General features: G+C 37.1%; 1 protein-coding gene across 1 annotated transcript in view; it reads right to left on the minus strand.

Moving 5' to 3' along the window:
• Nucleotides 1-9,361, minus strand: part of ATG10 (autophagy related 10) — a 59,470-nt gene extending 50,109 nt beyond the window's left edge. The window contains exons 1-2 of the mRNA XM_009576544.1: nt 9,236-9,361; nt 4,169-4,288 (exon numbers count right to left, since the gene is read on the minus strand). Of these exons, the coding sequence (XP_009574839.1) occupies nt 4,169-4,288; nt 9,236-9,361 (246 nt within the window). The remainder of the gene's footprint in view (nt 1-4,168; nt 4,289-9,235) is intronic.
• Nucleotides 9,362-11,035: the final 1,674 nt, after the last annotated feature.

An 11,035-nucleotide genomic window follows, 5' to 3' on the forward strand; every position in this document is an offset into this window, starting at 1 on the left:
CCGCCCATTACAGCAACTTACTGCCAATCAGCTGATCCTTAGTATCTCACAATACCTGCAATACAGGAACCTATGTGCAAGTAAGATGTTCCAACAAGAGCTGGAATACAGCAACTTGCACCACCACCCCCCCAAAAAAGGGATACTTTGTCATACTAGCATGTGCAGATCCATTACATGTACTGAATGTGACTGCCAGTTCTGACTCCCAGTATCACAAAGGCCATAGAATTCCACTGCACAAGCATGCCAGTCTCAATGTAAGGATTTCAATCAAAGCTTAAGCAAATGTCAGTTGCTCCAACAGTTTATCCTTAAATCCTTTTTTTTTTTTTTGAGTTGCTACTTTACAAAATACAGTCCTCAGCTAAGTATAAACTTTACCATCAAAGTGAAACCTCGGCCTCAATGAAGTCACCAGCAAAAATTACTAGTGCTTTTAATGAGCTCAGATCTGTATTTTGTTGTATGAGATTCACATGACAAAATGCAGACATATACATTCAGGTTAACCTGGATGATGATCTAGCTTCCCTCGATCACCAGTGAAGAAAACCAGACACTTTTAGACTCATCTTCTCCTGGAGAAGACACCTAAAATAGGTTGACTGAGTTATACCCAAAAATGCTTTTTTAACTCCTCAGGCTGAAACAAAGCTTTAAGTGACAAGATTGCAGATATCTAAAATAAGCTGAAAGAAACCCACACAGAGTTTTATTTTTGGTTTTCAGATGAAAACACAACTTGTGTAAATGGAACCAAGCATACCACATAATACAGACTGCTCTGTAGAAAAGACCACAATACATAGCTATTATTCATCACTCCTTCACCAGGAAGGCTCCAAACATTTAGATACCAGACAATGAGTTGGAAAGTTGGAAACATTAACTGTCCATACAACCAATGAGCGGAAACAAACTTTTCAAATAATTAGATCAGTTCCCAGGAGATCTCGTAAGATAAGCACATTTTTGATAGTGTGACAACTGATAATTGATCTTCCATTTGAATAAAGTTACTTCAGCTATTCTGTATATTTTCTGCACTGAATCATTATACTTCAGTAGCTCTTCACAGATTAAAAATGAACAGAACAGTAATAATTTTGCTTCTCTGCAGTTTCAACGTCCTAACTGTACTCTTTGCTCAGGATATACTCACTGATTTATTCAGCATCATCTCTTCCCTGATGCATCTTTGGTTCAATTACTTAAATAGGAACTATATCCTCACTGTGGATAACTTTCCCGTATTCCCCTCCAGCTTCAAAAATTTGTCTTCTAATTTTCCTCCTAATTTTCACCTTGCCTGCCAAAACTAACCTTCTATCTGTAATGTCTGAACTGGATTCCCAGGAACAGGAGGGGAAAATCTTGTGGCCTCCTATGCACTGTCATATTATCACAGTACATTTATTTCCTTGTCTTTTTGTCAACACTGCTTGTTCCTAACAATGGATATTGATTACGCAGACCTTAATTTCCTAATTTTTCCTTTCTTGCTGTTCCTAGTTAATTATCTTACATAAAACTATGTGTTGTATCTCCTACCACACCCTGAAGGAGAAGATCAGACTACCGACAGATGGAAATACTCAATAAGACACAAATAGTAGAGATACAATATAAAAAAATCTAGATCACAACAGTAATTCTGAAACTGAAAATTGTGAAATATGCAACTATCAGACAATGGCCACAGTTTTTCCAAAATAAATTAGAATTCTTATCCAGAGCTCCTTTAGACTTCAAATATATAGAAATAAAATTTATTAATTTTCTAAGGAAAAAAATGCTAAACATTGAAGCCAAATAACCAGTGGAAACCTTTCCAAGTTCTACCAAGACCACAACTTTTGCTGAACTCTATTCATCAGAATTGTGCTTGAGCAAATTTACCCCCTCTACAGTGACCATTTCCATCTTTCCCTTAGTGTTAAATATATAGTTTTACTTTATGTATCCATAGCAAATTTCATTTTCCAACTTATTGGTGTGCTTCTCCCATTTTCTAGATTAAATAACTTTAACAGCCTGGTTATCCTTCAGTTCAATGAAGAATATAAATTTAACATAATCTTTATTAGGCAGTGAACATTTTGGAGAGGAAACTCAATTTTTTTCTTATGCATAACCTCATGTCTTATAACCTACCTAATTTACTAAGACCTTTCTCTTGCTTCACCCTTCATCTTTACTGCCACTACACAACATGAACAAAGGCTCTTTCCCAAAGAGGACCAGCTAACATTCAAGGTCCCTTTCAACCTAGACATTTCTATGATTCAAAACATAGAAATCCTGCACAGTATTTCAAGAGGTAATTATTAATATTAGTATCTTGATAAACCATAGAGTTTGGCCTGGAATCATACTTCAGTATATTAAAAATTGTTTATTATTACATCTCAGTATATTAAAAGCTCTGTTTCAGTATGTTACAGGCTCTGAAGCCTTTTTTGTGTTGTGACACTTTTTCTATAGCTGATACTTCCTTCCAGAAGAAGGACTCAATAGCTTTTTACAAGATGTTCTTTTAAAATACACTCTGTAATGAAGACTCAATTCATTATTAAAAAAAAAAGTCACAATTGTTAAAAGCAATTTTGAATATAAACAGTAATCTGTTCTTACAAGTCGGGACTGAAGTATACAAACTCCACCATAGTGACAATTAAGTAACAACCTCTTAAGCATTGATACTAGCCTTCATTTTAAGAAATACTAGAATTTAAATTAAAGGAAAACTTAAAATGCTTCAGCTACCCTTCAGATGACTTACATACTATGCTTATAATTGGTACTTATCAAACAAATGGCAAGGTAATGATTCTAAAGATTATATGGATTCCAATTCACATCAAATCTGGTGTATCAGCAATGGGGTTGTAAAATTTTCTCTTTTTTTTTTTTAGTGGATTGAACAAGTTCTTTTATTGGTAACAGAACCATGTCTTGTTTCCAGCTTACTTCTGTCATTTGAACTCTCATGACTGTTCCTCATGACACTCTAAGGAACCAAGATGCTGCTTTAGTCCAGTCCTGTACTTGCACTGACTAGCCAAACAGAACATAAAGATCAGACTTCCACCTGCCAGTAAAAGTCATGTTTCATCTAGCCAGCCATCTGCTTTCACAAAACTTTTAAGAATCAAATACTTTTTTATATCTAGCCCTTTAAAATACAGCTGAAACCTGTGAGTGAACTTAAATCAGTCGAAATGACTACATCACAGACTAACAGACAGCGTGATTGTTTTAAGTGCCATTTCCTTCAGTAACCAGGCCAAAAGAATACTCATTTCAGACCCTGTACCAGAGTCTCTGGGGAAAAAAAAAAAAAACAAACAGTGTGCTGATGAAAAAGAAAAGGAATTGTTGCAGAAAAAGGTAACTGGAAAATATACCATGTCCATCTATTCAACAGTTTATAATATATAGAAAACATTGTTTTCAGTCAATTATAACCCAAGACTTCTTTTCATATTTATGTTAACAACATAAAAAGGAGTGAATTTCTATTGTTTATATCTTGATTAGTCAATAATCTGGAGGTCTAAAGCAGAATCAAACAAGCAGATAATTACTCAGTTCAGTTCACCCTGAGTTTAATGAACGGTTTTCATTTTCCAGAAGAAAGAAGTTTATTCTCCTTCAAGAGCACCAATCTATTTTACTTCCCATCACCAGTTTCAAAAAATTGCTCAGTATTTTAAGTTAGTTCCACAGCAGAAAAGTATACACTGAGTATAAAATTCTTATACACAACTTAGTCAGTAAATATCACTTCAAATTAATATTAACCTCAAAGTTTTCTTTATTTTTTTAATTAATATTTACCTCTAAGATAACTAAATCTTGTATCTTTTTCCACCCAAAAAAAAAAGTTTCCTTAATGTTAGTGAATCAATATGCAAAGAAGTATCATCCTTCCATGATGAAAATATATACATAAAAGATGCTGGAGCCTTTCCATTTCCTCCTGATTTATCACCAATATAGCTGTACACCTGAATGAGAACAAATGTAGGAAGAATAATTAAAAACCACTGGTAACTTAAGATCTGAAACCTTTCTGGAGGGACTTAATTTAATAGTATAGTATTTTTAAAAATCCTGTTCATGATTTATTTTATAAACACAAAAGTCTAAAATCTGTACTTACTTCAACATGCGTAAATAACGTTTGTTCAATGTTATCATTGTTTTTCTCCTTGAGATCTGGTGGGATGTTTCTATTTCTTACTTGGAAGTGTGTTTTACTAAGATAACCATCACCAAGGTCCTGTGTTCAGAAAACAAGAAAGAAAAAAAAATTCTGTAACCAAAATGCTAAATGCTATCACTGTTCTAGAAAATAAACAGAGCATGGCATTTAGGCATAAGCTCCAAGTCTTTTTATAGGCACCGATGACTGCATGCTTTTCAGCATCTTCTCACAGGTAGTTTACACTAGTTCTTGGTGTTAAAGGAAGTCAAAGACCTGAACAGTAAAAATAAAATTTAATATAGCTATTAATTGAATAAGACAACTGCTACCCAGGGATCAGGATGAGTGCCAAAGAACTGGAAGGCAGTGCACTAAGGTCATGAAGAGACGAACAGCTATTAACGATTTTGACCTATTTCAAGCAATGCATTCACATCAGTAAAAACTTTCCAGTTCTTGGTAGATTGGTTTATTTTTGCTCTGTTCCCCTCTAACTTTCTTAAAGTCCTGAAAAAAAAAAACAACACCTCAGAACTAATGTGTGCAGAGTCACAGTTTGTTCCCTTCTCTTGAGTATCTCTGAGGGTCAAATGTAAGAGAAAACAGACAAAGCTGTACCTTCTCACAGTTCCCTTTTTTATCATTCTGCCTCCCAGGCCACATGTTTACTCTTGTAAAAGGCCCTTGCGCAATTTCAGAGTGGCAGAAGAAGGTTTTAGGAACTTTCCCCCCTTGCTGACCTGACTATCTGCACACATATATAAACTTTTTTTTTTTTTTAATTAGAAGTAAGAGGAGAGAAAAAGTTTAATAACAGATCACTGGAAAAACGTACTCTCTGAAAGGGAGGAAGAGTATGCAGAACACAAAGAACAGTAGTTGCACGTTAAGAACTTATTTCTCAAAGGAAACAAATAAATTGGGGTTTTATTAGCTGTTTCATTACGTTTTATTTCAGACAAACACGGAAAGCATATGCGCAACATCTGACGAAAAAGGATTCTATTCAAAACAGTCTCTCTACAAAATTCATTAATGTAGCATTAAATTGCTCGACAAGGCTGCAAATTTAACTATAATTTAACTCTTTGGTTAATCTGTCATGGCTAACACAGTTTATTTCATGTATTTTGACGTTTAAATCAACACGGGTTTTATTCTGACACACCAGTTCTCTCTTTTCAAGGACACTGTAGAATATATGTACCTCCAAAATCTGCTACGGGCTATTTGTTTACTTTGTTCTTATCAAGTTTCACACCTGATAAAAAACGATAATGCTCTCTACATGTATTTTTGTCCTTAAATTTTTAAGCATGAACCACACTATGAGCAATTACCTCACTTGTAACTTCTACTGCACCCCTTATTTTCTCACTAAATCTCATCAAGAGCATCAATTCACCAAACTTTGCTAGATGTCCTCGATGCAGAACCAAGTGCATCCCATGCAATGAAGAAGCAAGCATGCAGAGGACAGAAAAATTAAGCCTAACTTGGTGATACAAAAGCCACTTCTCTCACTCTCAACACTGAAGTCTCTCCTTGTGGAGCTTCTTGCAAGTGTCAGTAGGAGTAAAGCTACCTGCATTGGTATTTATCCCCCTAAGAGCAGCGAAGAAAGTACTACAGCCACCCACAGAGGTAAAATGCCCCAAGGCACAACGAGCTTTGCCAGAGAAGGGTTGGATATAGCATTCACCTCCCTGAACCAGTTCTTCCTGTCAGCAGAAAGGGGCCAGCTCCGTAGCCTTTGCATCCTGTAGTATTTGAGTGCCATGAAAAATACCTATGGATAGCTGGAAACGTGGAGGTAGCAGTCTCTGTATTTCATAGCTGCATGTCAGAGACTGGAGGAGACACGGCAGGAAAGAGAAGCAACCGTTCTGTTGCATCCTCTGTAGTGTTATGTATTTTGTACACTTCTGCCCCTATAAATAAATCAATACTTTAGGAAGGACTTTGATCCCGTTAATGTGGAAAGGGAGTCCATTTCTACCCCAGCTGTCTTGTGAGTATCACAAGCAGAAGTGAACTGATACAGCCTTTGATATGACCACCTAGATTAACCTAACTAAGTATGAAACAAACATAAACCAGAACGCAAATGTGGGGCAGCCTTCATGACCAGGGTTTAACTATCCATCTCAACAGCACCCAAGTTTAGCTCCATCAAGTCCTACAGTAGAGGTGCCCTTGGCTTTTTTACAGCTTTCTTCTGGGAAAAAAAAACCTATTATAAAAATAACATAGTTTAGAACATTTCACTTGCAGCTATAAATACAGGGTTTTGCTTGGGCCATGTGAGCTTATGCCACAAGAGCCAGCTCCACAAAAACAATGAGTATTTCATCATCTAAATTTAATCTCTACAGAAAACACAGGAACACAAGAACACAGTTCTACAAGCCTGGTTTTACTTGTGTGGTCTTATTGCTATCAATGGCTTTATTCACGTGAGTATGGAATGAGGAACGGGATCCAAGTGCATTACATCAGCAAAATTAAGAGTGCCCCAAACTACCCACAACACATATATTGGTAAAAAAAGCAAAAAGACAATGAGACATCTTGTTAAGGAAAAGCTTCCTTCCCAGACTACATACTATAAATGGCTGGTCTCAATGGCCAGATTTTTATCACACACTGAAATCACAGAGTCGCCAACTAGGCCCATTAAAAAAAGAAAACTCCTAGAATTTTTTTATATGTGAGAACAAAAATCTATCTCATTTTGCTACTTCCAGCAAAGTTTCTTATTTCACAGAAAGTTCAAACTTTGACCCATGTATTAAATTCCCAATAGAGGCTCAGAGCATCTTTCTTTGTTGAATAAGTCCTCACAAATATAGCCTTGGACTGCAATCTAAAGTTTCAAATGGTTCCCTATAAGAAAGGGTGCATTGTAACACTTGGCTAATATTTGCGCTCTTTTAAAAACTTCTGAAGAGAATGCATCTAAGGTCATGCATCTAAGGTCTGCTTCTTACTGAAATTTGTTTCATCTGTGATGAAAGGGTTACAAATGCTATGTATAATCACTTATGTAGAAATGATGGCATACATTTATTCCGGGACTTCTAGCATTTCAAAATGGTACAAGCATGATATTTCTCCCCAAAATTCATGAAAGCATGGGAAACCACTAAAGCCATTAAAGTGGGGGGCAAAAAAAAAAAAAAAGGTTAGAGAAGTAAATTTTCTACAGCAGAAAGAAGAAATACACAGATACTGAGTATCCCAAACCATCCATTATTGAAATCAGGTCAGAGAAGCAAGAGAACATATGAAAAAACCTACATTGCCCACCCACCAAAAAAGTGTGGCAAAAAGAAATCCTAGTACAGGCTGGATTTATTATGAGAGGGAAAATAACAAAAGCATTCAAAGTAGAAAACACAAGTATTCAAAATATTTCTATTGTTATTATAGAACAAATACAAATTATGTAGCCATAAACCATAACTATTACGAAGTTTTCGTTTCAGCAGGGGTTAAGCAGGACATTAGCATGAAGTGGTTATCATTAGGTATTTTTACATCAGTACGTAAGAACTGCCAATTTTCTTTAAGTCTTCCAGCACTGTGGAAGTTTCAGAGAACTTTGAAGAAAGCCAGTATGTATCAATATATCTTTATATACTGGCTAATTTGTGTAACTATACACATATTAGCTTGACATCATCCCAAGCAAAGTAATAGAAGACGTCATATAGAATTCAGTAAATAAAGAAATATATACACAGAATGTAGTTATTTTTTAAGAAAAATAGATTTTGTCAGGGTAACTTAAAAAGACATGTTTGGTTGATAAACATAAAAGCTGTAACAATATATGCTCAGACTTCCATAAGATAACTGTTGATTCCACAAGCAGAAATTAAAAAATTAAAATAATCCCATACTAATCTAACATACACTAAAGGATGAAAAGATGATTAATTCACAGATCTCAAATGTAACTTGAAAATGGGGAATCGCCATAAAATAAGTGATTCTAATGGCGTCCTGTGAGACTAGTCTTGGCCCCGCGCTACTTAAAATTTTGATTAATGACCTAGAAACAATATGTAATTATTATTGGTGAGGTTTGAAAGTTAGGGGGAAGCAGCAAATTATGAGGACTGATCATTAATACAGACAGATTAGTCTGGTTGCTGTACGCAACTAACGTATTTTAATACAAAATATTAAGTCACACATCTAGAACAAAGACTATGTGCTATTTCAGCTTAAAGGGTTAAAGTGATCCTTGGATATATAACCACAAGCACTTGCCCGGAGTAGGAAGGTTTGAATTTCACAGTGAAACAACATTCACCGTCTAGTTTTGCCCACAGTTGAAAAAAGGATTTTTATATACTGGAAAGGACTCAGAGGAGATCCGCAAGAATGACTAAAATATTGGAAAACATGTCAAATAGTCAGGGAGCTCAGCATGTTTTGCTTTTACACTGACAAGGTTAAGGAATTAATTGATTTGAATCTAAAGTACCAAAACAGGGAGAGTTCTGATAAAAGTTCAGCTTAGTAAACAAGATACAGCTACCAATGGCTGGAAGATGAAGTTAGGTAGTTAAGACTAAAAGTAACGTTTGTTTGGGTTTTTTTTAAATTCAATTTTAAGCATAGCCAACCATTCAAAAGGCTTCTTGAGAGCTGTGACTGTTTCCCCATCACTGGGAATTCTGAAAATGAAGACTGCATAATGCCTTAAAAGACATTTTCTGAACAAAACAGAAATCATCTCAGCTAATCCTATCCCTTTGTTACACTACCAGTTGCACTAGACCATCCCAGCAGTTGTTTCTGGATTCGTGAACCCTATTCAACAGATGTACTGGCCAAAATCCTCATGTAAACCACTTATACTCTATTTTGTTCGTGGACCAGCTGTGTAAAATGCCATTTATTTCACATGATGTAAACCCCCCTTAAAGGACGTTCCAGCTTGTGGTGGTTGTCAACAGCTCAAAAAGGCCAGCAAGGGTATCTAAAAATTAACACTATGATTATTTTTACCTTGCTAGTTCTCCACTCCCAACCATCTCCTATCTGCTGTGAATGTTTAATAAATTCTTCACAGTACTGCTTGAATTTTTTTTCTTCCAAAAAGAAGTCCTCTTCAACTGCCATGCTACAGGACATCTGCAGAGTAAACTAAATGTTAGTACTGACAGATAAAATGAACACTAAAAACTTCCACTGATTCATACAATTGAATAGTAAAATAACAAAGCACTGGAAAAGAAACCTGTTTCTTTAAGTAAAACAACGACACGTTTCTCCAGGTACATTAGAAAATCATAGATACGCAGAAGGGCTGAGGTTGGAAGAGACCTCTGGAGACTGTTTAGTCCAATCCCCCTGCTCACAGTAGGGTCATCCAGAGCAGGTTGCTCAAGGATCATTTCCAGTTGGGTTTTGATTATCTCCACAGATGGAGATGCCACAACCTCTCTAGGGAACCTGTTCCAGTGTTCAATTACCACAGCAGTAAATAATTTTTCTTCTGTTTAAATGAAAAATATATATATATCAGTTTGTGCTCATTGCCTCTTGTGCTTTCACTGCGTAGTACTGCAAAAAGTCTGGCTTATCTTCTTTATTTCCTCCTATCAGGTATTTATACATATTAATAAGATCCCACTGACCTTTCTCTTCTCCAGGCTGAAGAGTCCCAGCTCTCTCAGCCTTGCCTCGTTTGTCAGACACCCTTAACCATCTTTGCATCCCTTCACTGGACTTGCTCCAGTATGGCATTGTCCTTCTGGTACTGGGGAGCCCAGAGCTGGCCTCAGTACTGCAGTTCTGACACACATTTCCTTAGCAGTATGGTCCGACTGGTGACCAGAAACCTGAATCCACTTGTGGGCTATTTCCACAGGCCTACCACCTTTTCCTTGGGGAACTGAACAGCTCCACAAAAGCTTAACAACTCTAGTGTTTGTAGACAGAGCCTATATGATGGCCACCAGAGTACAGCTGAAGTAACTGTTCCTGCTCATGCCAGCAGTACAGTTCTCAACAGCCCAACGAGGCTTCAGGGGGTTGCAGCGTCCTTCAAATGAGCACCTTCCCTACCCCTCGAATGCTCCCCTCCTGAGGTCTTAAAGATAACAGAAAAACTCTCTCAGAGAATCTAGCCAGTGTCACTTTTTTCCTCCCTTTCAAAGAGGATGTATCATAAATATGGCGGTTTCAATGTGTTTATAGACATCAGGCATCACTGCAGCACCACATACAAATACTCAGTAACTATTACAACCAGACCACCACCTTTTTTTTAACAAGAAATACAAAGGACACAGCACCTCATACTCATTATTTTTCAGGATCTGACCCTAAATCATATCATCCTCCTTTCTGCCCATGACATAAATCATTTATCTAGCACTTGAAAATATATTATTTTCAATGGCAGTTAACCCAAGCCACCATTAATCTGTTCGTGCTACCTGGATGGGGAAATGTGGAAAACAGGCACTGTAAATGTTTCTGCAGTTCCCAAATTTCTCAATCCAGACGACGGACTGCAAAACTGCAGTAAGTGCACGTAATGAGAGCTTAGTTCTCACGCAGGATTTAAACAGAGCTATGTGCTTTAGGAAATTAGCAGCTGTAAAGAGATACCAGGCTGCTGGCACTTGTGCCTTCCTTTCTTAAACCACCCCGAAAAGAGCGACGAGCGCATCCGAACACATCCGTCCCGCTCGGCCGGGGGCCCCGCAGGCACCAGGAAGGCCAGGCAAGCCCCCGGCCAGGCCGACTCCTTCTCCTCCTTGCCCACCCCGTCGGGACGGCTCCCCCGGCGGGGCCCTT

The sequence above is a fragment of the Fulmarus glacialis genome, unplaced genomic scaffold, assembly GCF_000690835.1.
Source record: "Fulmarus glacialis isolate BGI_N327 unplaced genomic scaffold, ASM69083v1 scaffold7684, whole genome shotgun sequence".
Lineage (NCBI taxonomy): Eukaryota > Metazoa > Chordata > Aves > Procellariiformes > Procellariidae > Fulmarus > Fulmarus glacialis.